The following is a 26,792-nucleotide window of genomic DNA, read 5'->3' on the forward strand; positions in this document are numbered from 1 at the left end:
CTGGCATACGGAGGCCATGCATATCATTATGATGAGTAGTTACAGGTTGCTGAAACAACGGCCATCGATTGCTTGTTCAACTTTTGTCGATGTGTGATTGAAATATTTGGTGAGCGATACCTTCGAAGGCCTAGTGCTGATGATAAAAAACATTTGGTTGAAATGCACCTGCAGAGACACGGATTCCCCGGTGATGGGTAGCCTTGATTGCGTGCATTGGGAGTGGAAAAACTGCCCGGTCGCTTGGAAAGGTCAGTTTACATGAGGTGACCATGGAGTCCCTACAATCATGCTTGAGGCGGTCGCGTCTGCAGACTTGTGGATTTGGCATGCTTTTTTTGGTGTTGCAGGATCAAATAATGATATCAACGTGCTTAACCAATCATCTTTGTTCAATGATGTGCTGCAAGGAAATGCACCCGAGATAAATTTCACGATAAATGGCACACAATATACACAAGGATACTACTTAACAGATGGAATCTATCCGGAGTGGGCAGTTTTTGTCAAGAGCTTCCCGTGCCCTTAGGACCCTAAAAGAAAGAGTTTAAAGAAATGTAGGAGGCTGCACGAAAGTATGTCGAGCGGGCATTTGGGGTTCTACAATCTCGTTAGGCAATAATCAAAGGTCCAGAGAGATTTTGGTACAAGAATAACTTGAAAGATATCATGTATACATGTATTATTTTGCATAACATGATAGTTGAGGATGAGGGAGATACATCACCCAATTGGTCGGATGAGCACGTCGATGATACGTCTCCAGAGATAATCCACGGTGCGATTGGAGAATTTAATGAATACATCAAGAGCAATTGCAATCTACGTGATAGGAAAATACATCATCAACTTCGAACTGACTTGGATGAACACATATGGGCAAGTTACATCAATTAATTGTCTTTTATATTTTTATTTTGTGAATTGTTTGTACTGATTTTTATTGAAGTTCTCAATAAAATTTTGATGATGTTTTTATTTTATTAATTTTTTAATAAATTTTTCAAATTTGCTAAATTATAAAAAAATGTATGATTAATTAAATAATTTTGAAAATTATATTGATTAGTATAAATATATATTTAGTCAAATATATAAGTGAAAGTAAAAAATAAAGGTAGTAAATTAAAATGAGTAGATGAATGTGTGATTTGATAGTAGGGTCTATAAAAATTGTGTTTTTGGGTTTATGATTGGGGTGGAAAGGTTTAAAAATAATGAGGTTTTTAACTTTTGATGTGGCAGTGATGTGTCACAGAATAAACCTGGTGATGAGGTTTATGACTGGAGGTGACCTAAATAAAATATAAATATTTCTATATAATATTATGTTTTATAATTTTTTAAAAGAGTGTTGTCTTGAATTTTGGTATATTAATTGTCTTTATATTATTATTATTATTATTATTATTAATCAGAATTTCAATATAAAATAATCAAAATGTTTAATCAAATATTATTTATCTACCAAATGACAAAAATTTTGGATTTTTGAAAAATATCTATTTATTGTTTGGAATAGGTTAGACTAAAATCTCATTAATGCTGTAACCTAAAGTGGCACAGCATGTTGTTTACATGATACATATATTGCTACTACAATTAATAATAATACAACCACACATTATTGGCTTTAAGTCTCAATTGAATCATAAAAGTCGCATTAAATTAGAATAGCGGCATTGCAACAACGACTACCACTGGGCCATACCTAACTACTATTATCTAGGTTTAGTTATATATTTAAAATATGGAATTTATGCATGTTTTTATTAATTTGTGAATACCTCTGATTGTGTTAAAATATCATAGGATAAATTAATTTCTTATTATATTTTTTTAGAACATAACCATTATGAAAATGATTAAATCGACATATATGTTTATTTAAACTACTAAGAAATAATATACAAACATTGAAATAAATCAAAACATAGAGTCCGTAAATTGGAGATTAAATCAAATTCAAGACAAATGATCAAAGCGCACACAAGAACAGACTCAACTGTGTGACACGTGTTCTAACTCTATCGTTTATTCAAATTCTTGTGTAATTCTCTAAAATATTTACTAACTTATTTCTAGAATTAATACATAAATATTTATTTAACCGTTTATATATTTCTATTTGAATTTAATTAAATAAAAATGTATTAAGAATTATATAATCTCAGTTTTCATTTAAAACTGTATACTGAAATCGAATATTATTGTATGTTGGTTTAAGTACGTGTTAATTGATATTGTAAAGTTAAATTTTGCGTTTCAAGATCAAACTACGAATATGCTAATAACCGATTCAGATTATCTGTAATAAATAATAAACAAATATTAATCAATAATATATTTAAGAAATAAATAAATTCATTGGATCAAAATAAAATATCAAGAATAGTTTTGTGTCAGCTCAATTGTTGTGACCTCAGTAAAAGAAAAACTACTCCATAAATTTGAACAAAGAAAATAAACAATGTTACAATCCATGAAAATAATATTCAAAGAAAAAATTAAGAAAATTCTCACTTGAAGTTAATCTCCTTTTCTTTAACCCTAGTTTGTCAAAAGTCTCCTCTTCAATTCTTGGACTTTGTACTTATCTCTCTCTCAAAAAGTTGTAAAAAATATCTAGAGGTGGAGCCATAAGCTTTTTGGAACGAAGTAGACGACCGAGCTCCGATTGGAAATGATTCTAAAATCTAATTATCTTCTTATTTCGCGCATGTGAAGGGAAACCTATACTTATTCCCACGACTGCGTGGGTATCCGCGTGGTATGTTTTTCGAGTATGAAAACTAAAATTACGTATGAAAATAGGATAAGCAGACATGTTTGTTTTTTCTACAACAGACATGTTTGTTTTTACCCAATTCAAACCATTACTATTCTTGAGTATTTTTTCTTATATAGTTATAATTTTTTTATGCCGCGATTGTGATACCACCTTGATTTTTTTCTGATGCGTTGTTTATTCGCCATTATGTTGATTTTTCTGTTACCAGAGACCCAATTCTTTCTTCGTCTTCTGTCATTGCTTAATTTAATTTTGCTTATTTCTCGCTTTAATTGTTTTGGGAATACTCATTATTCTGTCTTTTTTTAAAATAGGAATCGTTGATGTCTTATTCTAGCTTGCTCTTCACGTTGCACTCACTATTCATGAGCTTTGGCAACAATTGTGTAGACTGCTGCGGAAATATCAACAAATTTCTTCAGAAGTTCAGATTATTTGTTTGATCTGCCACTGGGCATACGTTTATTTCTTTCCGGATGTTATGTTTGTATTTGGATTTTCTTACAGCTTTATGGCCCATGTTTGATGCAATGCCACGGAGAGATGGGTAACTAAGGTTCAGATTAGGGCGTAAATGAACAGGTTTGCAAGCTTCTGACCTGCTCTAATTTGGGTTTACAAAGCCCGTCTTGACATTATTCTAATACATTTTGAGTCAGTCGAGTCAAATTATTATATTTGATAGCTCTCCAGCTGCTCCCAAAATTTGACAGGTTTATTAATCTTTCATAAAATTGTAAAATTTAATATGATCAGTAGCTTGAATATTTTCTTGATATAGTTCGATGGTTTATTCGGACCAAACATACATTATCTTGAATTTGAACTTTAATTTTATCACACAGATGTCTTAATCGTAGTATGTTTTTCGAGTCTCGATCTAAGATTCAAATAGGAAATAAAATTTCGAGTTTGAACTCAACTATGACAAATAGTTGTGGTACTCTACTTGATTTGTTTCATTTTCAACTTTAGTCCAATCAGTTTCTATAGGTGGTAGAAAGTTCTTTCATAGAACTAGTATTACACTATTCTCAAACCTTGTTGTATGTGTTGACCACTTTACTTTTGAATAGCACGTCTCAATAGAAATGGGCATAGCTCCCCTCATCATTCAGAAAGTCACAAATGGACGAAACTTTCTTAACGTAACGTGGATAAAATTGCTTAGGGAGGATTTAAACTCCGGTTAATGTGAACGCCAAGAATGTCTTATCGTTTAATTAAAGTCCAATGTCTTTGCATAATATATACGAATAGAATGAGCTGAGATTTCTTTTCTTCACTAGTTCTCTCTTTCTTTTTCTTGAGAAAATGATTTGTCAAAGTAGGTTACCAACATGGGAGCCCTCCAAACCTGAAGACTGCGATGGTACATCTGGGGATTTATGAGATGAGTCTGTGAATTTTTTAAATTAATTTGTACGCTTTTGAAGGCCTCAAAACATTAAGTTCACTCTTGTTTGTTAATCCTATTTTATGGCACCCAATCTTACCAAACAAGTCTTTCACTTTGATATTTATCGGTGACCGATCATTTTTCAGCTATGGTTTTTCCACAAACACCACGATCACTGCTGTATTATGATACAGTTTCTTTTGCCATGGTGAAGCAAATAAGCCGAAAATACTCACACACTCGTTTAAAAAGTGATTTGTTGGTTTTCTAATCAAGTGTGGACCATGGACTTCGAGTCGAGATGGAATGAGAGGGAGCGATATGGGGCAACTTAATGAATTCGAGGGGCTCAAAACTTGCAATTTTAGAAAGTTTGCATACAGAATTTCAAAATGTTTTCATCTTATAGGTGAATGATCAGACTCCTCTCCTCGTGCCCTACCAGATGAAAGTCATTGGATGATGATTTTGATAAATAGCCTTCCTTTGCTTAATCTTTGTTTTTATTGGATGTTTGAAGGTTAATTTGGAGAAAATAAATTAAAAGGGGCCATATATTAAAATGTTCTGCCATTGTTATTTATAATTTTGCAAGATAGGAATCCGAGGCACCATTAGTTTCATCTGTCGTCTGCATTAGTAATACTTATCCGGGCTTCTGTTACGTGGGTTGCTATTTTTTCTTCACATAAATTTTTGGAGTCTTATGTTTACCACCTGACATTCTTTTTACTTCTATCATTTTAGGTGGAGATGGTCACTGTACCTGCCAAGTCAGGGCAGATGGGAATCCTCCCGGGACACATATAGTCAATATCAGAATTAAAACCCGGTTTACTTTCCGTGCACGAAGTGACTAAATACTTCATCAGCAGCGGCTTTGCCTTTGTTCGTTCAAATTCTATCACTGATATAATTGCAATCGAGACCGTGCCAATAGAGCAAATCGACCCCTTCTATTGTCCAAAAGAGACTTGAAGAATTTAATCAGAAACTTAACTCAACTTCAACCGATGTGGAAGCCGCCGAAGCCCGAGTTGGGATTGATGTGCCAACTGCTTTACATTCTGCCTGCTCTCTCTGAATAGCATAGGGATTCTTAATTTTTCAAGAATCAATTAATTACCTGTCAAAATTATCTCACAAACAGGGATGCTGAACAGGAAGTAGCCCGGTTATGGATGAAATTTAAGTTGTCGATTATGTCGTAGCTCGTGAATTTCGCTTCTCTGTAATCCCAGTAGGCAATATGGAGGGAGAACTTGATAGCTACTAACTCATACAAGTTTATTTTATCCGAGGTATGCTTCATTCAGTTCTAATTTGCTAATCCTTGTTTCTCAGTCGTACCCTAAACAATGATTTTAATCCATTCTCTCCATGACACACAGGGATTTCTTTGGTTTTGGTGTCCTAGTTTTGATTTATTATTTTCTTGATGTTCTACTGGTCTGCAGACGGCGATTTTTGTTGAAAAACCTAGATTTTATTGTAAGTGAACTTATTGGGAGCATTTGTTGCATCGGTTTCACCCTTTTTAATAATCTGACAAGTTTGGTGTAGGAATTTATTCTAGACACCGTGACTTAGTGAGAATTTATATAAGAATAGGTTTTCCGATATAAGACATAGCTACACATATTCATATTTAAAATAAAAAATAATATTTTTGACATGAAAAAATAATAATTTTAATGTAACGATACATATTTCACAGACTCGTTTTACATTCTAGAGTTTGTGTTTTTTTAAAAAAAATCAGAAAAATAAAAAAACGTGCATTGCGAAACAAACACGGCATATTAAAGAATTGTGGTGCAGGCTGTCAGTGTACCTTTAACTCCACTTGATCTCTTCCCCTTATTCCAATGGACGACCTACAGAACACGACTCCTCGCCACAACATCTATTTTAGCAATTTACCCTACTCTCTCACCCACAACTTTTTTTGTCCCCCCAAAATCGAATTTATGGGTTGCACTAAATTATTTTTTAAACTATGATTAATCAATAATTTTTTTTTATTTTTGAAAAATTCGATTAATTTGGTTGGATTTTTATTAATCTGTTTTCATAACTTATGAAACAAATATAATGGATGTTTGATTTAGCCAATAATCAAACAAGGGGGATGTCATAAAATTCATACTTCGATTGGCCATTTACTTACCTAAAACCTAATTCGCTTTATGAGTTGACGCGTAACATCATTATCTCAGTTTGGGCAAATAATGTCATTTGCAAGTAATAAATTTCGAAAGAGGCGAGGCTTGTTAGAGATTAAATTTCTAACAAGTCTTGTGATTCTTCTTCTAATTTATTAATTTTTAAGAAAACTATTAAACAAACGAGTGAGAGAGATGATCTCATAAATATTTATTAATGAGACATAATATTTATAATTAAAAAAAATATTTTTATCTTAAAAAATAACCTTCATGTGGTCTCACAATAATAAAAAATTGTGACGCACATAATTGATCCCCCCACCTACCCAAAAATAATTTCCACGAGCTGTTTATGAATAATAAATTAATGATTATTCAAAGCTTCGCTGGTGCCATCAGCGTCTTCATTTATAATTGGGTTTTCGCGTCATAGAGAGTCAAGAGTGCGTGTGTTGGAATATTACGAGCTCCCCGTGGGCAACGGGCAGCGGAGACAATGGCTTTGAAAGCTGCGCTAGTTCTGTCCACGAGTAGGTCCCCCCCTCTCTTGCTTTGCTTGATTCTGTTGCTTTTATGATTATCAGTAAATTTATATTAGTTAAGCTAAATAAAAAAATATTTTATAAATATAAAAAATAGGAGCAAGAAGCCAAGAATTATCATTCCCTTCTATATTTGAGATATAAATGTTTTTTTTTTCCATTCTCAACTATCAAGCGTGCTTTTAGTTTTAATTTAATTTATTGTTACATTTGAGAGGAACGTTATATAAAACTAAATCAAAATCAAATAATAAATAAAATAAAGTTCAACTAAACCAAAAATTAAAATTTTTATATGTACTATGAAACCATGGTCTACCCTTTACCTTACCAATAGATTCCATCCCTTGGAATTCTGCCCGTGGTTTCCCATTAGGCATTAATATCCTGTGGTCTGCACTTATGACAACTTGAACTCGTGATGTTCCAATATTTTAATATATATATATATTAATTTGTGATTTGTTAAAATTATTCCATTTCTCATGCTCAACAGTCAACAGCAACAGCCCAAGCCTTTCCCTATAAAAGAACCACTTCCCACCCTCTCGAAACTTCCTCCCACAATCACTATTTCCCCCACCTCTTCGGTTTCATTAAAGCACAAAGATGAGGTCAGGGGCTTCATCTTACCAAAGATACGAAGATACACACCGCCAACCCCATTTTCTAGATTCTTGCTTCCTTTGCCGCAAACCACTCAGCCAGAAAAGTGACATCTACATGTACAGGTCAGTTACCCAAATCTTTTTTTTTCCCGATAGATTGTCATGATAATCGCAGTCTTTTCTTGATTTATACAGATTATTATTGAAGGGTATTTGGTTTTGTTGCGTTTGGACTTTGAATTGATTAAATTATACGGTTTTCTTCAGAGGGAACACACCGTTTTGCAGCCAAGAATGCAGGCAGGAACAGATCGCTACAGATGAAGCCAATGGAAAAAGATTGAAGCTCTCTTCTTCAAAGAGATCATCAAATACAGTGAGGCAGACCACCGAATCTGAAAAAGAATTCGACTCCAACAAATCTGTACAGTCAAACACCGTTTCTGTTTCCTAAAACCGTATAAATTGTAAGCAAGTTTTTATGTAGCAAAATAGAAGGATAAAACTTAAAAGGGATACTAATCGGTGTCAAGAGATCCAAGGGCTCTGATTCATAGAACTAATCAAGGCTTCTTGAGATTTGAGATCCGGCGTCTGATCAAAATTTTGTTCTTTTTTGGTTTGTTTTTCTTCGGTTTTCTGGATCTCTCCTTTTGTAATTAGAAGTAGTAGTTGTATGTGTGATGGGGCATCGTTAGTTAGATATTAGAATTGTTCAGCTAATAGTTTTCAAGTTTGAATTTCTTCTCAGATTTCACTATATTTCTTTGTTTTCCTCACATCATAATCTAAAGCATATATACAGTAAACACATGAAAAATATAATTTGAATTCGAATAAAGATGGATTATAATAATAAATATTTTTTTAACATAAAAATAATAATATTTTTTCAAATAAAATATTTGTTTAACAAAAATAATTTTAAGATGTCTCACAAAAATTCCGTGTTTTTTTGTGAACATTTAAACATTTGTAAAAATATTGAAAACTCAGATCCTGTTTATTAATTTTTTTTAGAAAAATCAGCACAATTCACACAAATTACATCGATCAATTGATCATAACAATATACGATCCAGGTGAATTAAAACAAAGTAAAACCTACATTTTTCAAATGCATTTTGCAAGCAGCTTGATTTAGAGTCTCCACACGGCTCTACTCTATTCATATTTTTAAACTTCTAGGGACTATTATTTTATCACTCAAGACATTTAATTTATGAAGGAATGAATAATAAGAAAAATTATATCTTCAACAAATTAATTATAACAATAATTTTTGTTTTGAAACAGCTTTATTTAAAACCATTGGCGCTTGTACTTGTAAGTTGTAACAATATACTAGAGTTTGGCTCTAGCGTTTCCTCGTAGGTGCCTAATTATTACAGAATCAGTCATTTAATTTCTTATACTAAAATAGAATTCTGTAGCCAATAACTGCATTAAGATTTGATTTCTTTTCGTCATTTCAGCATCAGAAGTATCGGTTATTATGAATTTTTTTTTTATAAAAAAAATCGCATTGAACTTTACTTTTATCTATATGGGATGTCTTTTTTAATTTTAAAAAAAAACATTCTTAAATAGAAAACGTTATACGAGTACATATAATCACGTATTAATAATAAATATTTTAACTTTTAAACTGAAACAGATAAAAAAAAATATTATTATTATAGTTTAAAAACAAACATAAACGATTAAGATATTTTTTTTTGTAGAAAAAGTAATGAGCGCGAAAATATTGAAGGCCGCGAACCGGAACGGCCTTATTGGGCTTCGGCTCACAAGTTGTCCCAACGATCAGCCTAAGCCCATAATATTTATCGATAAAGAAGGCCCATCTGATCAGCGTCTTCGGAAGTAAAAAAATATAGACACGCAATACATATATATTTTATTCAACAGCTGTACATCGTTACAATTTTTATGCATCATATTTAGAATTACATAGGATTTCTCAATCAGGAGTCTGTCTTATTTTCGTTCCACACATTGAAATGCTCACATCCCCATCGGAGGCCAATCTCCGGCAAATATTCTAATTTCAAATGATCAACTTCGCCTTAATTTTTTAGATGAAAACAAAGCCTCACATCTTCAGTAAAAGTGATGGCCCTTTTACACAACCACTACATTGAACCAAGAAAACTCCCTATTTACCCCATTTTACTCCTCTGCATCATCATGAATCTCCCACCACCTCCTCCACCAACATATTCACTTAACTTGGCCAAATGGGCAAGTCTCCGTTTAGCGGATTCTGACGCCCCCATGGCCTTTTGAGGCTTATCTTCCACCGTTTCACTTTCTAAATACTTGGCAGGACTTTCCTCTACCGAAATCTGCAGAATATGCTTTATGTTTTCCACTACCTCGCTCATCTTCGGCCTGTCCTTCGCGTTTTTCACCAGACAAGCATCGGCTAATTTTGCGATGGAACGGGCTGCGGCTAGGGAGAACTGGTTTTCGAGTCTCGGGTCCATTATCATGCCAAATTTTCGACTACCTGCCGGATACACTTTCACCCAGTCCAACAGTTTTTGCTCGGATTTGGGGCGTTCCTTTTCTAGAGACCGTCTGCCTGTTAGGATTTCGTACAATACAACACCAAAGCTCCAGACATCGCTCTTGGTGGTAAGATGGCCAGTTTGTATATAGTCCGGCGCAGCATATCCATGCGTTCCAACAACCTAAACAAAGAGTTTAGGTTGTCAAGAAAGTTGATGAAAACATTATGTTGCATACAGTTACATTAATGTTCCTTTCACAGGAGAAGCCTGTCACGTGACTAACATCCCGTGCCATCAGGTCCATGCAAATGGGCTTGACTAGAACCAACTTCCATCTACTATCACTTTACAAAATGAGTTTGCTAAAATTGAGAGAAAAGTACATGACATAGGACTATAAAATCAATCCCAGCCTCTTACAATCTGACCAAGGACAAAATAAAAGGCATAACAGATTCGTTGAGTTGCAGTGATTAAAGATGTGTATTCAGAGGGTAAAAGTTTAAAATTTTCAATATGATACACATAATTTTAAAAGTTATCATATTTAAGGGTAAGGGGGAGACAGCCCTCGCTTCTCTCTGCAGGATTTACCTATAGTGTCTTTAAAGAAAAGGACTCGTTCCAAATCTTATTAACAAGATAAAATGTAAGAATTTTTTCACGCTTTGAATGAAAAGTGAATTCCAGGTTTAACAGAGTAAGCATACCGCAGTTGAAACATGAGTACGACCAGCAGTTGGACCCTCTCTAGCAAGCCCGAAATCCGAAAGTTTTGGCATGAAGTCTCCATCCAATAGCACATTTGATGCCTTGAAATCTCGATAAATAATCTAACCATTGAGATAAACCAAAATAAGTTACATGGGAACTGCCCAAATAATTGAAGTAGAGCTCATAAAGTCCAGATATCAGTTCATAGTAACTTTACGCATTTTCTTCATTAGGGTGGTAACTAGTCGAGCCTGGCGCAAGTACTGTTATACTCGGATGCTGACTCACAATTGGACTACTCATGCATCAAGCAGCACAGCTTCTCAATAGTTTGAAAAGAGTAAAATATGCCTAAGGACTTTATAAAAATGTTGTCATATGACAGAGGATGATTACTTAAAAAATAAAATATAACAAATGAACAAATTGCCCTCGAGTATCTCTTGTCAAGCACTTGCATTTGAGCTTGGGCAGAGTTTTGACTGAGCCACTTGCCTTAAAAGATTAAATCATGGCAACAAAAAGAATTCCATCTTAAGTCCAATCAAATGGCAATCTTAACTTTCTTAAAAACAATGTTCTCAACGTACTTTGTCACCTTTTCGAGCCCATGGTGACAAAACTAAAGCCAATTGGTTTCAAGGAAAGAAGTTCCATGAGGCAACACTATCAGCAAGACTAAAGCCTTTAGGGGAAAAAAAGGTCCACCACTACCAAAAAGAACAGTTAAAACATAGCCTTGGCCAAGTCTGTGATGTTAAAACCTGGATTTCTAATTCTTCGTGCAAATAAGCCAATCCCTGAGCTGCCCCCAGCACAATTTGCATTCTTTGATCCCAAGAAAGGGATGGATAAGCCCGGCTAAATAGATGATCTTCCAGGCTCTTGTTTGGCATGTATTCGTATACAAGTAGCCTTTGAATACCTCTTTCTCCATCCACAGCACAGTAACCAATAAGTTTTACAAGATTTGGGTGATCCACAACACCAAGGAACTGCACTTCTGCAACCCATTGTTTATGACCCTGAACAGTTTGAGGCACTAAAATCATTCATTTTTAAGTTTAATCAAACAGCTGACTCACAAAACAGATCACAGACTGGAATTTGGAGGCAGCACATTTTTTGGGATGAATCTCTGAATAAGATATTGAACATCAACGAGGGATCCACGCTACCAAATAAACCTGCACCACATTTTTTGATAGTTTTTTTTTCTTTTTGAGGACGTGCAGGTTTGTTTACTGTTTCGAGGACTCACAGTAGTCATGCATTAATTCTGTAACTTCAAGTGTTTGCGGCCCAAAGGCGGATCACACAGACACACAGTAAATTAGCATGAGCAGTGAAGACCGATGTTTAATTTTTTTAAAAAAACTCAAGTTTTTAATCCATTCAAAGCTCACTGAGCCGCACACTTATCTGAAATTCCTATGTTTGCCCCTGCCCTTCCATGCATTGCACTCCATGTTTAATTTGAATGCACATTTTCGTAAATCCATCCACAACTTTTATCAAATTAAATAAATCACCCAAAACCAAGCCAATTCACAAAACGTAATCTGGTTCAATAAAAAAAAGAGTCTGCAAAACGGCTAGCAGAACCACCAAAAACAAAGAAGAAAGAGTAAAATTCGCTAATCCAACACAAATCAAAGCAATAACCTTGAAGCATTATCGAACAAATTGACACTTTTATTAACCGCTGGCAAACTGTGAATTCAGCAAAGGGGCCACTAAAAAAATCCCACGAGAAATTCGAAGAGTTAGCATTTTATCTCAGCCTTATAGCATGAAAAAACCACACAGGAGATCGAGAATAATACCTGATAGCCATCTTTATTGAGTTTTTTAATGGCAACCACGAAAGGGTCACCATCTCCATCAGCAGGCTTGATGCTTGCTTTATACACGCATCCAAAACCACCTTCACCTATCTTAAGTAATCTGTCAAAATTATTGGTAGCCTGCTTTAGCTCCGGAAACTTAAAAACCCTTAAATTCTGAGCTTTTTCTTCATATAATTCCGGTATGCTTCGAGGTGAAGGGGCTGAGCATGACGATTTTGTTACCCTCTTAGTTTGTGAGATGGCATCAGAATTGTTCGGATTTGTCAGAATTGGGGCTGAATTTTGTCTCCCGCTTCTTGTTTTTTCCTTGAAATAATAGAAGCACTGCATTATCTTTTGCTTTAATCCTTTAAATCGAAAGGGGGTTTTCAAGATTCGGTTTTGAACCCTGGACTGCCATTGGAAACCTGAGAATTCAAAGTAAACATAAAAACAATGGAAATTCAAGGAAATCATGAACACGGGGACACAAGATAATTAGTCGAAGAGGGATTCAAGACAGATCATTGAGTACCAAGTATATTAAAATCTAAATAAAATACGAAAGACAATTAATATCACCAACCCGAAAGCAAAGAATGATCAGTTCAGATAAAGTCATAAAACTTCTCTTTCTTTTTTTTTAGGGCAAAGAAGAAAGTCATAATTATATTTTAAACAAAAACCAATACATATTGGAATGCCAACTTACAAGTTTCATGAAGAAACAACATTACCCAGCCTGGAAAACATCAAGAAAATGGATAAAAACGAGATGGTTCAGATAAAATCTTCAAGACAGAGAACTACCGAGTCCGAAAGATGCTTGCGTGTGTCTGTTCGTCTGAGTAATTGGAAATACTATTCGTTAACATAAAGCACTGGGAATTTAATGCACAACCAAGTTAGGTGAAACACAATTAATACGATCGGTAAATGCTTTAGGTGTGAGCACACATTTGTATATCTATATATATATTATAACCAGAGGATATTAATGAATACAGACTATCTGTATCCATATTTCTTCCTGGATTTGTTCAACCCTTTGGACTATCTTTAATAAAAATTCCAACTTTCTACGCGTTCGAAGTGAGATGAAAAAAGAACCAAATCTTTTTACCAACTTTCTTCTTTCTCTGTTTCTTGCTTCTTAAGATATAAGGTTGCTTTCCAATAGATTTTGGGCAATGGGTTCCCCTTGTTTCGTGGGATATGTACACAAAAGCTAACAAAACTTGCTTTCACTTATCAGCTAAAACTATTTCCATCTATGCAACACGCAGTGATTGGCTCGAAACTGTGGTGAAAAACATTTCGATATTATTATCTGATAAAATTTATGTTTCTGAAAAATTATTGTATTTTTTTGTCGTTTAACAGATGATGAGTTGGTAGTACGTGTCTTTCACGATATAGATTGAAATGGGACTTGAGTTCACGTGTGGGAGCATAATCGTATCGATTAAAAAGAAAAAAGAAAAAAGAAAAAAGAAAAGCAGCCAATCTTGAAATTTCAAAAATGGTTCTACCTCGTACCACATGAATATATTTTTTAATACAATTTTTTTTTATCATACGTTTGATAGGTTTTATAAATTGAAATCTTACCTAAGTCTTTTGAAAAATGTTAAAATGTGCATAACGAGATTAATGTCATTCGATTTTATTGTAAATGATATGCTATGCATGTTGGAGGTAGTAGGAATTGACTATTGATAAATTCTTGATATATTTATTAAATTACTTACACTTAAGTGAATTTTGACAATATAATACATAAAAATCACCGATATTTTTTTAAAAATTTCAAAATTAAAGAGATTTTTCTAAGGAAATTTACATGATCGTGACTTTGAATATGGATGGGGAAGAAAAGGGGATACGAAGACTATGACAGAACTCGAAAAGTCCATTTTCCTATGTTATATTATTTCGTATGCAATGACTCATTCCCCGATTCTCAGGTAGCTGATCACAAAGGGCATAGACATTACAGACACTTAAAATAATTATACATTTTCATACACATCAACTTATTATTAGTAGTAAGGATGAAATCTGTAGCTATTTTTTTTTAATATATATTAGATAAATTCACGAACTAACACGATAGCTTGCACCTCATGTTAGTCAGATAACTATATTCAGCAAACTCTGAACGATAAGCTTTTTTAAAACGAAATAAAACAAATAAATGGTAAATTTTTTAAAAATCTAGCGTTTTTCTGAACAAAAAGTCACCAAAACACAATAGATATATCGATTTTATTATTTTACAAAAGAGAGTCACGTATTCGTAAATAAAAAATATCAAAGAACACAAAGTGAGTCTTATTTTTGTAAATAAGAAAATATCTAATACCTAGAAAAAGAAGATACCGTGTAAAATCACTAATTTGCTTAATAATTTAGATTTTGAATTTTGAATTTTGAATTTGTTAAAAATTAAATTAGAATATAATCATTTTTATTATAAAGTTCATCAATTAATAGAAAAATAATTAATTAGTAAGATAAAAAGATTAGTACAGAAGAACTAATTTACCAAACCAAAGTGGGCCATTACATCTATAACATGCCTAATTTGCTGCCATGGCAAATATTTAACAATGAAGCCCATATATCTGATACTTATTTGGGCCTTTGTTTCTGAACTCAATCAAGCCCAATACTCATCATTTTTCTTGATCTAGGGCACACATGACACAACTACACCGGACGCCATTATATAAATACAAGTTCAAGTGCAATGGTACTTCTTCGTTTCGTCTCCTCTGTAACCGATCTTCGATGGTAATCTCTCTTTCAAACCCCCCAATCAATATGATATGAGTAGAAATTTATAATTTATGGTTTCAATTTCTGATTATTTCTGTGTTTAGCGCTGCTGGTTTTCTTAAATAGTTGTTTTTTTTTCCTATCTCTGTGTCTGCTACTTGAAAATTTGTTTTTTAGTGATCCATTCTTTGTTAATTTATTCAGTTCTTGGTTGTTTAGCCCGATCTATCTAAATTTATCTGAGGTTAGTTAGGCATATTGAAAGTTAGTGCACAAGTATTTGCTTTCTTCTAGATTTGGAATATTAGATATAGTTCACGCTATGCAACATGCAACTTTTATTTATCTTCGTCTGCTGGACTATTTTAGTTGGTGGTTGGATGGCAATCATGCCAATTGGAAAAAAATAGCGAGGTAGTGAATTTCATCACGGTTGATTTTCCATTGAATTGTAGGCTCCGATTTGAAGCATTGGTCTCACTTTGCTGTAGTTTTATGTTCTTGTGAAATAGTGACTTTTAGCTCAGTTAGTGTACCGGTGATTGCCCTGAGTTAAACATTTTTCGCATGTTCGATGAATCAAGGTTTTTAATTTTGTTTTTATACTATGGTTCTTTATCTTTTTCAGGCAAAGAGAACCAAGAAGGTTGGCATTGTCGGAAAATATGGTATGTTGTACTGGACCAATTGAATGGCCTGTCAAGATTACTTTTTTCTTTTATTATTTTACAAGCATTATAGTTAGATTTGACCAGCTTATTTTACTTGTGTGTGAAACTAATGAAACATCCCTGCTTTTGAATGCTTTTGTTTGCTACTTATTTTTTATTCTGGAAAGCGAATTTTGATAACATGAATCTCATAATAGTCAAGTCTGTTCCTGCTGTAATCCGAACATTGTGATTCTGTAGACTGCCGTTTGTCTGGTGTACTACCTATGGGGACTACTTTGCAATTGAACTCGACATTTACTTCCTATATTACTCTGGCTGTGATTGATTGGTATCTTCTGACATTTCAGGCACCCGTTATGGTGCTAGTTTGAGAAAGCAGATTAAGAAGATGGAAGTTAGCCAGCACAGCAAGTACTTCTGTGAATTCTGTGGCAAGGTACGAGTTACATATTTATGGCATTTGCAAAATTACAGTTCGAACAACAAATATCATATTTATGATATATTGATAAAAAAATGAAGAAATTTACTGATGTCCATCTCAGATCAAAGATATGATAAAATTGTGAGAAAAATTTATTTCCGCTCCAAAGTCCAGACCTATCTGGTTGTGGTTTTTTGGGTCTTTTAAAAGCACGCCCAGAGATAGCTTCTCCTGTTTGTCAAGGAGTGTTTTTGCCTTACCTGAATTTGATCTATCGTCCATGCTTCTGTGTATAACGTTGCTACAACTACAGTATGCGGTGAAGAGGAAAGCTGTCGGCATTTGGGGCTGTAAGGACTGTGGCAAAGTGAAAGCCGGCGGTGCTTACACATTGAAGTAAGAAACCTTGCACCAACGCACTTTCTGCTTGTATTCATCGTTCATGTTTCGTAAACTTAATATCCAACCTGCATTTATCTTTGTTGCAGCACTGCAAGTGCCGTGACGGTTAGGAGCACCATCCGTAGGTTGAGGGAGCAGACCGAGAGTTAGATTTTTTGGTTTAAATTCTGGTTATAATTGAAAGTTTTCATGTTGAATTTATGTCACTTTAGACTTCCATAGCTGAGCATATTTGCTGCTATGTTCTCCCAGCAACTCTCAATTCGCTGCGCTGTTGCTCTAGTATTTGTATTGCTCTCAGAGATACCTCTTTTACGTGCCCCCTAATTCATATTTAATTTGTAACGGTTTTCAGACCATCTATGCTTTTTGTTTTTGCAAATCAAACTAAAGTTAATATTAAAATAATCGAGCTTGTTTTTTGATCTGTTATAATTCTATTCAAAAATTGAACCAACCAAACCTTTTTCATCTGAGCAATGACCAAGCAGTCGTGTTTAGAGGTGAGTATTTTCGGTTATCGATCGAACCGAATTAGTCATAACCGAACCGAACCGAAATATTTAGCCATAACCGAATCGATCGAATTAATTTTCATAACTGATGAAAATCGAATAGAATTAAAATCGATTAATCACAGATTAGTTTTTTTTAAAAAAAAATTGTAATTTAACTTTAATAATATATGGTATAAAAACATAAAAATTAAAAATTTAAAAATATATAAAAATTGATAGAGTTGATTTTAAAATTAAGGATGAATTAGAATTAAAATTAGGGTTTGTTTTAATATTAAAAACTAAAATATATATAAAAATTGATAAAAATAAAAATTTATCAAATAATAGTATTTATTATATCGGATAATTCGGTTAATCGATTTTAAAATTTTGAAAACCGTAATCAAATCGAATTAACCGATGTAACCGAATTTCTTTAAATTGAAAAACCGAATTTCCAAAATAACCGAATCGAATTTTCGAATTGGCTCGGTTCTGTCGTTTAATTTGGTTTAACCGAAATCTTGCTCACTCCTAATCGTGTTACGCAACATGAATTTTAGATCTTTTCAGCCGCGTAGATAATATACTGAAACACAAGACCAAACCATTGTAATTATAAAAATTTCGTCAAAAATATAATCAGATCCCATTAAATATAAATTGTGATTTCTTTCAACTCTTTTACGCATTCTCATCGTTAGTAAAAGATACACATGCATGGCATGTACATATATACCTATTATTATATATTACACAAACCAGAGATGCAGCACGACTGTGGACAGAAGCTGGACCGATGCTCGAGAGAGCAACGTACTTAATCAAGATAAAGAATGTTCGAAGCAGAAGCGTCAAAATTGAAAGGGCAAACGCCGCGATGATTTCCTCACTAGTTTTGCGTGGGTGTTTCTTGATATTTGCCTGGCTTCATGATTCCTTCTCGCGGAGGCCCAAAAGGCTAAGATCAAAGCTCGAAAAGCAAGGGATCGGAGGACCTTCGCCTTCACTTTTATATGGAAACATAGCTGAGATTAGGAAGATCAATGATCGAGTTCGTGAAAATCTGGTTAAGAGATCAGCAGATTGTGGGGTGAAGCTTCGTTCATGGCCATCCACTGCTATCCCACATCTTCTGCAGTGGACAGATGAATACGGTATGATATGCTGTGAATTTTCAGTATTCCTGAAGTTGATTTTGAAGCGTAAGATTACAGTGTTACTGAGAAATAGATGCGTGGAGTGATGCACGAGTATGAGCAAAAGTTTTATTGCAGGACCTATATCTGCGTATGCCAAGGGGACTATAAAGATATTGTGTGTTACAAATCCAGATATGGTCAAGGAAATAAGCCTTTGCACTTCATTGAACCTCGGGAAGCCTACTTATCTTTCAAGGATCGGGGCCCTTTGCTCGGTCGAGGCATCTTAACATCGATATGACCCTATTGGGCTCACCAAAGGAAGATCATCGCACCTGAAATCTATCTTGATAAAGTTAAGGTATGTATAGCGTATACTTCTCATTCAACAAGTGACTACATGAACTCAGACAAGCCAATATTAATTGTGTGCATTCTTAGCAAGCTTCTAAAAAGCGTGAAGCGCCCCGAAGCGCGGATGTCGAGCTCCAAGTTTTCAAGCTTAAGCGAGATTAATACAAGCTTAAGCGTGAAAAAATGTTTTTTATCTTTAGTGTAATTGTAATTATCTCAAATCAATAAATAGATAAAATAATACATAAATATGATAAATTTAAGTATGATACATTAATTATCATATTTATAAAATCATAAAAATATCAAAATTACAATATTTATTTGTTTTTTCAACTAGACCATATTAAAAGTGTTAAATATTTGTCAAATCATTATCAGACATGCTTAATTATAATTAAAATTAAAAAATAAATATCTAAATTATAAACTTAATTTATTATTTTAAAATAAAAGGATATACTTTCAAAATAAAAAAATAAAAAATAAATAGATGCGATTAATTGTTCTTAAGCACGCTTAATTAAACACTTTAATTACGTTTTTTTCCGCTTTCTCCGAAGCGGAGCGTTTTTGCCGAGCTTCAAGCTTAAGCGTGTTTTTTAGAACACTGATTTTTAGTACTTTACATTGGTCACGTGGCAAAGTAAATAATTCTGTGGTGAAGCTGTTGGTTGCTCGGGACATGTATCTTCAAATCCCACAGTATGATTACCATAAGATGTTAAAAAACACCATTCGTTTGTTTCTTGTGCTGGTAGTATGTAATAGATATGGAACATCGAATATGACTTTGAAGATTTTTGCAGGGCACGGTGAACATGATGATATGATGGCTGAATCAACCTCAATGATGTTAGATTAGAAAGCTGGGAGACCAAAACTGGGGATTTGTTAGGAAAATTGGAGATCAAAATAGACGAGGATTTGCTCATGGCGAGGGTAGGAATGGAAATCAGACTAGTCAGGTTTCCTCTTTAAGAATTACAATGACAATCATTGTTATATACTTTTTTCTGTTCAAATTTTAATACAGATACCTTCCAAATAAACACAACAAGGAGATTGGGAAACTTGAGAGTGAAGTAGACGCAATGATACTCGAGGTTGTAAAGGAACACAATCAACTCAATGACAGCAAGAAAGACCTCCTTCTACTGATACTCAGCGAAGCTGAGAAAAGTAGAGATGCCAATAGTGCACCTAAATATGTGTCAATCAACAACAAGTTTATCGTTGCCAACTGCAAATACATATATATTTTACCGGACACGAGACTACTGCTATCTCCGCATCATGGTGCTTAAGGAGTAATGACACTGGCATCTTATCCTGAGTGGCAAGCTCGAGCTCGTGCAGAGGTGCTCAAAATCTGTGGTAAAAATGCCCCAGACGCAGATATGCTCCAAACATGAAGATGGTACAAAATTTAGCATCTAACCTTTTGCACTCTATCATTTGTCGGTTATATGCCTGTTTTCGGCATATATAGCACGAGATATGAAATCGTTGCATAAAATTGCTACACATCACGACATATACGGGCACATTATTCGAAGTCAAAGAAAATGAGTCATCTTGAAGCAATTTTTCCATGTTATCCACAAGGAAAATGCACTGAATTGTTAAATTGTTACTTTTCTATTCGACTTGCAGCTAACTGTGGTGATTCAAGAAACATGACGCCTATATGAACTATATCCCCCAGTAGCCTTTGTGGTGAGAGAAGCTTTGGAAGACATCAAATTCAAAGAAATTCATGTTCCAAAAGGCATAAATGTTCAGATTCCGATACCTATACTTCACCAGCACCAAGATTTATGGGGATCAGACCTCCTCTGTTAAAGCCAGATCGATTTGCCAAGGGGATCGCCGGAGCCTGCAAGATTCCACAAGCTTATATGCCATTCGGAGTCAGGGCCCGTATGTGCTTGGGACAGAACTTCACAATGATGGAATTGGAGGTCATTTTGTCTCTCGTTCTTGCCAAGTTTAGCTTCTCTTTGGCGGCAACATACAGTATTCACCTGTGTTTAGATTGGTTGTACTACCTGAATTTGGAGTCAGCATCACGGTTGAGAAACTTTGATCTTCTTGTTTAATCGAGAAACTAACATTCCCGGGATTCCCGTTTATTTCTTTATGTTACACATCTGAGACCGTGACCACTTGGTCATCCATAACTCACATCAATTTTGAAAATTCAAATTCAAAAATCAGTTCAAAATATTTTGAAAAACACGACAAGACCACCTTAATTTTTCTGCATTAAATATACAATAACGCTAACACCATAAAGCTTCCTCAAAATTCTTTACACGCACTAATTTCAATACAAAAGTATATTATAGTAGTAATTAACTTATCATGTAAAAAAATCAAACACGTATGTGATCTTTCAATATCTCTCTTAACTCGTTATTTTCATCTATCCGCATTTCTCAACAAGAGATGGCTTCAGTTATCTTGTGAAATAAATAAATTTAAATGGTTGTATGATAAACTCCTAGGAATTTTGTTTAGTCATTTTTCATAAAATGACAATAACTAAAAAATAATTATTTAGCAACATTGATTATCCACATTGCATATATTGAATTGTGCAATCATCTATATTAGGTAAGTTTTAGATCCATCCTAGAACAAAACTGAGTTAGTCAAATCCCAAAAATTTCTCCGATCAGTGAAATGCAAGTCACCTGGAAGCCCACTTTCTTCTCAACTATTTTCCTTTTCTTTCACTCTTTTGGTAATTCATAACCAGTTAAAATTATCATGTCGCATTAGCCTTGCACTCTTTTTCCCTCCCTCACAACTCAAAATAAAGCAGCTTTTCCTGCCGAAAAGAAGTTCTCAAGAAATCTTTATCTTGCTTTTCACCATTCTCTCATGCACCCACTCTTGTGTAAAACCACACAAAGTGTCATTTCAAATACTCATTGTTAATGCACGAGAAAGAAGGGATTTTTTCACCTCACTACATTCTCAAAAGAGTCCCTTCTCTTTTCCTTCATCCCTAAAATTTCTCCAATCAAAGATTCCCGCAGTAGTTGGGAGTGTCAAGTTTCTTGATTTTTTTCTGTTTCTTTTGGCTTGAGTTTTTGATTAAAAAGTATGAGTACCAGCACTATTACGAATAGCAGTGTCAATTCAAATGCCACAGCAACCAAATTCATTAAATGTGTTACAGTTGGTGATGGTGCAGTTGGGAAGACGTGTCTTCTGATAGCTTACACCAGCAACACATTTCCCACTGTAAGTATATACCACAACGCACACATACAGTGTTTGTGTTACTATTTCTCTCTTTGAGCTTTTTTTTGGGCTTTATTCGCTGTTATACTATGAGTGTGTATCTTGCGTTTTCTTGGTCATCATGCTGTGTATTCTTGATTGATTCAGGATTACGTTCCAACTGTGTTTGATAACTTCAGTGCCAATGTCTCTGTGGATGGGAAAACTGTGAATCTTGGCCTGTGGGATACTGCTGGTAAAACAATCCTGTTCTTCATATCTTTACTTTTCTTATTGTTGATTGCTTAAACATGACCTTCAAATTTCTTGCTTACTTCTAAAATTCATTTTCTTTCTAGCATGAAGCTAGAGCTCTTCGTTTATTGTTGCTTGGGGTTATGGTTAAGGCCAAAGGGTTGGTTCATATAGTTATAATTTTATCATTTCTGAATCTTTCTTCTCATAAATTAAATCCTAATTATATGATCCTATCATCCATTTCATGTTAAATAAATTAATGTACAATCCTATGATCTTTGTTGAAATATAGATATTTGATTTTTATCCTCTTACCTTGCTTTAGCTGACCATACTTTAGAGTTCATTGCATAAAGAAAAGAGTAAAAGATATAGTTAATTGGCGCGTGCAAGCATGATGTTTATGTGAGCTTTTCTAGTGTAGATTCTCAAATTTGAAACGACTTATGGCAGGTCAAGAAGACTATAACAGATTAAGGCCCCTTAGTTACAGAGGAGCCGATGTTTTCCTGTTGGCGTTCTCTCTTATAAGTAGGCCAAGCTTTGAAAACATTTCAAAGAAAGTAAACTCCTTTTTCCTTGAACACTCATGCTTAGTCAAGTTGTAGTTACTAACTTTTCTTGATGGCGTGTATACTCATTGTTTCTTTTGCTTTTATGCTACTTTTTACGTTGGCGAAGTGGGTCCCCGAGCTAAGGCATTATGCTCCTTCGGTGCCCATTGTTCTTGTGGGGACAAAACTAGGTAAGGATTCTTCATTCCTCATAAAAGAAAACTAGTTGCTACGCATTTGTCTTGCTTTTTTTCAAAGATTTTTGTTTACCTTTCAGTATTTTGAATCGGATTCCCACAATGTTTTTTTTTTTTAAGTACAAGACAGTTTCAATTTTTCTTAGCACTTGAGCGGGTCAGTATCTTGAAATTCTAGAGAATCTCTTGATACATATATCGGTGGAACACCAGGACAGGTTATGCATATGAACGGGTTTCTGCAATGCAAGTTATATTCATAAAAAATATACGAGTACTGACTAGTTAGGTAGTCGAGATATATGTACCCTTGCTGTCTTATGAATTAGTTCATTGAGTCAATTGAAGAAGAAATGGTGGAGAATATATCATTGTCATGTGTGTTGTCTATGGAGCATGACAATCGAAACATAGTGCTTTTATTTTAAAGTTTAAAAAATTTGAATTACATTCTATCTTCAACTATTGCTTTTGATTCAAGGCCGTTGGTCTTAGCATATATATATGACAACAAGCCAATCTCCGGCCCATAAAAAGAGTTTGATCTAAAATCCATTTGTATTTTAAGCTCAAATACTACTATATTAGTAGCTCTCGAGGACTAGACACTGTAATTTTTTTTATCCTTATTCGAGGCTCAATCCTTATTAACATCTCTTTAACTTGATTCTCTCTCGTTGACCCTAAATATGACTGCTGGAGTTCATGATATTCCAGATTTGAGAGAGGACAAGCAGTTCAAAAATGACTATCCGGGAGCATGCACTATTTCCACCCAACAGGTCCATATGAGAACTCTACCTCAAGCTAAATTGTCATTGTAAAACTTAATTTATAAGAACATTATTGATTATCCAGAGGATTGGATATATTTTGTACTCATGATATCGACGACTTAAGCTTAAACAAGCTCGATCTAACGAGACACTTCAAGATTTAGATAACTCCCTTGATCGTAGAAACTTGATATGGACTATAACTTACACTAGCAAGTTTGATTATCTAGAATTTTTAATTTGGAATTTGGAGATTCTTGTTTTCAGGGTGAAGAACTAAAGAAGCAAATAGGAGCAGTAGCATACGTCGAGTGCAGTGCCAAAACACAGCAGGTTGGTTCTATTCTCGAGCTTTTAATGCATTTTCTTGAAGTTGTTTCAAGTGCCTCATTTGATTAGTTTTAGCAATTCTTGAAATACAGAATGTGAAGGCTGTGTTTGATGCAGCGATAAAGGTCGTTCTCAGGCCACCCAAGCGTAGGAAGCAGACCAGATACTCCAAATCGTGCCGGATTTTTTGATCCGGATTCGATCACTCAAGAATGCTGATATTATCATTTGTCTATTTTTCTCTCCAAGTTTTTTGGTTTGTTTTGAAAATATGCTATATATTAATATCATGTATATCTTTGGGTTTTACACAATCTGTTGTTCTGATCTCTTGCAAGACTTTCAATGTTATGGGGTTTGATTGTAGAAAGAAAAATTAAAAATTTCCCCTCTATTCATAACTTCGGCCTTGTATTTAGTTTTGTCACTCAACCCCTGGTGGTGTTCGGCTTATATAAAATCAACTTTATAATATTAATTAGGGGCAAAAACTTGTATGAGACAGTCTCACGGGTCATATTTTGTGAGACGGATCTTTTATTTGGGTCATCCATGAAAAATTATTACTTTTTATGCTAAGAGTATTACTTTTTATTGTGAATATCGGTAGAGTTGACCCGTCTCACACATAAAGATCCGTGAGACCGCCTCACAAGAGACATATTATTGATTAGGGAGATAGTTAACACTTCCACACTCTTGTAAAATAAACTTTGTGGATCATCATATGTTATAGGAGCAACGTTAAATGCCGAACAAAACATTTTTCACGCTTAGCAGTCATCTCAAAAAATAATTTAAGAATGAAAATGAGATGTTTCGAAAAAATGGTAAATAGTGTGCTACTTATAGGCATGGTCGGAAGGGCTTCCCCTCGGTCCGGCGGTCCCAAGCATCGGTTATTTTCCGTTCACCCAAATTAGTTGTAACTAATTACAAACTAATAACTGATCATATTTTGTTTGAAGGTGTTAATTTATTCATCTCTCCTTCTATTCACTTTAACTATACGAAATCTTCGATATTTAATAAAAAAAATCTTTAATTATTATTTTATTGAAATTAAATATATAAGTTAAAATTAAAGGAAGTCAATTTTCCAACTGGCATGTTATTGAAATTCTCCATCGCTGATCTTGTAGTTGTAGCATTTTGTATGATCTTTGCAGCTTTCCTCGTTCTTCTGGTTTCTTGGATCAAATTCTCACCCTACAGATAACTCCCAAACACAAATTTGGTACGTGAGTTATGTTGGGGAATTACACCCCCGAAGCGATGTCGACCACGATGATAATAGTACCCAAAAATGCGGAATAAAATAACCAACAAGAACACAAAGATTTACGTGGTTCACCCAATATAGGCTTCGTCCACGGAGCACTGCAACTTTTATAACTGGAAGAAATATTACAACAAGTGTATACACCAATACACTCAATATTTCTCACACTCCCAACCCGAGTATACCAAGAAAATAATTTCTCTAACTCACACAAAGAGAATTCCCGCACTCAAGAAAAAAATACACTCTTTTTTTCTATGCACTCTCTTTTTATCAAAGCTAAAAAGCTTTTGATTTTGGGATACAATAACTGAAGGAATTGAGCTCTATTTATAACTAATTCCCTCGTCCAATTTTTAAAATCAATCGATGTGGGAAAAGATTTTATTATTATTTTATTTAATGTGGGTCCCACCACATTAAATAAAATCTTACCTAACAATTCTCCCACTTGAAGACTTGATTTCAATCATGTCTTCACACCATCAGTGCAGCAGCTCATACCTCCTTTGTTAGTCTAGGAGACCAACTGAAGTCAAACACAACTTCAGTTTTTCAATGATAGCAGCCTTCGTGAGCATATCAGCTGGATTCTTGCTTCCAGGAATCTTCTCAAGCTTCAAGACTTCATTCACCTGATCTCTAAGGATCCCCATTCCAAGGATTTGCTTTGCAGCACCCAAATCCTTCAAAGCAAATTCCTTTGATAACTCTTTCTCGAGTTTATCAATCTGCTCCAGACAAGCTCCTGCTATCAACATATCATCTACATATATCAGTAGTATGATATAATAACCATCAAGCTTCACATAACAACAGTGATCAGCCTGATACCTCAGAAAACCATCATTATTCATTACACCATCAAACTTCTTGTACCACTGTCTTGCTTGTTTGAGACCATACAAGCTCTTCTGAAGTTTGCACACCATTTTCTCTTTCCCTCGTACTTCAAATCCCTGTGATTGATTCATTTCTTCATCTAGGTCACTGTGAAGAAACGCAGTCTTTACATCCAACTGCTCCAGATGTAAATCTTCTTTTACCATCAATCCAAGTACAGTCCTGATAGTAGTTAACTTTACCACCAGAGAGAAAATATCAGTGTAACCAATGACTTCCTTTTCACCTTTTACACCAAGTATTTCTTTGTACCGCTTGCTACCGTCATGTTCTAACCGGTACTCCCACTTGCTATGTAAAACCTTTTTACTTTAAGGAAGTTCTGACAACTCCCACTTGTGATTGGATGACAGTGAATCCATCACATCATTCATGGCTAACTCCCACTGTTTAAAAGTCTCATAAACATCCGAT

At 34.4% G+C, this 26,792-nt stretch overlaps 3 protein-coding genes, 3 long non-coding RNA genes and 2 pseudogenes across 8 annotated transcripts; 6 read left to right on the forward strand and 2 right to left on the reverse strand.

Annotated features, from left to right (window-relative positions):
• Positions 1-2,634: 2,634 nt before the first annotated feature.
• LOC140962715 (uncharacterized) lies at positions 2,635-5,543 on the forward strand. Its single transcript, XR_012172601.1, has 3 exons — positions 2,635-2,770; positions 3,106-3,373; positions 4,938-5,543. It is a non-coding gene; the product is annotated as an uncharacterized lncRNA (long non-coding RNA).
• Positions 5,544-7,380: 1,837 nt separating this feature from the next.
• LOC140963384 (uncharacterized) lies at positions 7,381-8,268 on the forward strand. The gene is made up of 2 exons (XR_012172682.1): positions 7,381-7,631; positions 7,776-8,268. It is a non-coding gene; the product is annotated as an uncharacterized lncRNA (long non-coding RNA).
• Positions 8,269-9,385: 1,117 nt separating this feature from the next.
• LOC140962852 (probable serine/threonine-protein kinase PBL19) lies at positions 9,386-13,848 on the reverse strand. 3 transcript variants are annotated; one of them, XM_073421891.1, is made up of 6 exons: positions 13,691-13,848; positions 13,280-13,411; positions 12,565-12,995; positions 11,503-11,763; positions 10,735-10,857; positions 9,386-10,204 (listed from the first exon to the last, which is right to left on the reverse strand). In XM_073421891.1, exons 2-6 carry the CDS (start codon positions 13,299-13,301, stop codon positions 9,671-9,673), a joined length of 1,371 nt encoding a protein of 456 aa, XP_073277992.1. In that variant the 5' UTR covers positions 13,302-13,411; positions 13,691-13,848; the 3' UTR covers positions 9,386-9,670. The 3 variants fall into 3 exon arrangements, with proteins under 3 accessions (XP_073277992.1, XP_073277993.1, XP_073277994.1); XM_073421892.1 differs by lacking the exon at positions 13,691-13,848 and having other exon boundaries at positions 12,565-12,981; positions 13,280-13,677; XM_073421893.1 differs by lacking the exon at positions 13,691-13,848 and having other exon boundaries at positions 12,565-12,894; positions 13,280-13,676.
• Positions 13,849-15,255: 1,407 nt separating this feature from the next.
• LOC140962456 (large ribosomal subunit protein eL43-like) lies at positions 15,256-17,207 on the forward strand. Its single transcript, XM_073421367.1, has 5 exons — positions 15,256-15,363; positions 15,977-16,016; positions 16,370-16,458; positions 16,760-16,842; positions 16,935-17,207. The coding sequence occupies exons 1-5, from the start codon at positions 15,271-15,273 to the stop codon at positions 16,996-16,998; spliced, it is 369 nt and encodes a 122-aa protein (XP_073277468.1). The 5' UTR covers positions 15,256-15,270; the 3' UTR covers positions 16,999-17,207.
• An 878-nt stretch (positions 17,208-18,085) lies between these two features.
• LOC140963254 (cytochrome P450 714C2-like) lies at positions 18,086-21,111 on the forward strand (annotated as a pseudogene).
• Positions 21,112-21,481: 370 nt separating this feature from the next.
• LOC140963010 (rac-like GTP-binding protein RAC1) lies at positions 21,482-24,585 on the forward strand. Its single transcript, XM_073422210.1, has 7 exons — positions 21,482-22,099; positions 22,247-22,334; positions 22,790-22,899; positions 23,018-23,081; positions 23,805-23,869; positions 24,131-24,196; positions 24,286-24,585. Exons 1-7 carry the CDS (start codon positions 21,959-21,961, stop codon positions 24,382-24,384), a joined length of 633 nt encoding a protein of 210 aa, XP_073278311.1. The 5' UTR covers positions 21,482-21,958; the 3' UTR covers positions 24,385-24,585.
• LOC140963012 (uncharacterized) lies at positions 23,218-24,124 on the reverse strand. The gene is made up of 2 exons (XR_012172644.1): positions 24,014-24,124; positions 23,218-23,894 (listed from the first exon to the last, which is right to left on the reverse strand). It is a non-coding gene; the product is annotated as an uncharacterized lncRNA (long non-coding RNA).
• Positions 24,586-25,020: 435 nt separating the features above from the next.
• The window catches only part of LOC140963255 (uncharacterized protein At1g28695-like), a 4,869-nt pseudogene continuing 3,097 nt past the window's right edge, over positions 25,021-26,792 (forward strand).

This window comes from Primulina huaijiensis, chromosome 17, assembly GCF_012295235.1.
Source record: "Primulina huaijiensis isolate GDHJ02 chromosome 17, ASM1229523v2, whole genome shotgun sequence".
In the NCBI taxonomy this organism is placed as follows: domain Eukaryota; kingdom Viridiplantae; phylum Streptophyta; class Magnoliopsida; order Lamiales; family Gesneriaceae; genus Primulina; species Primulina huaijiensis.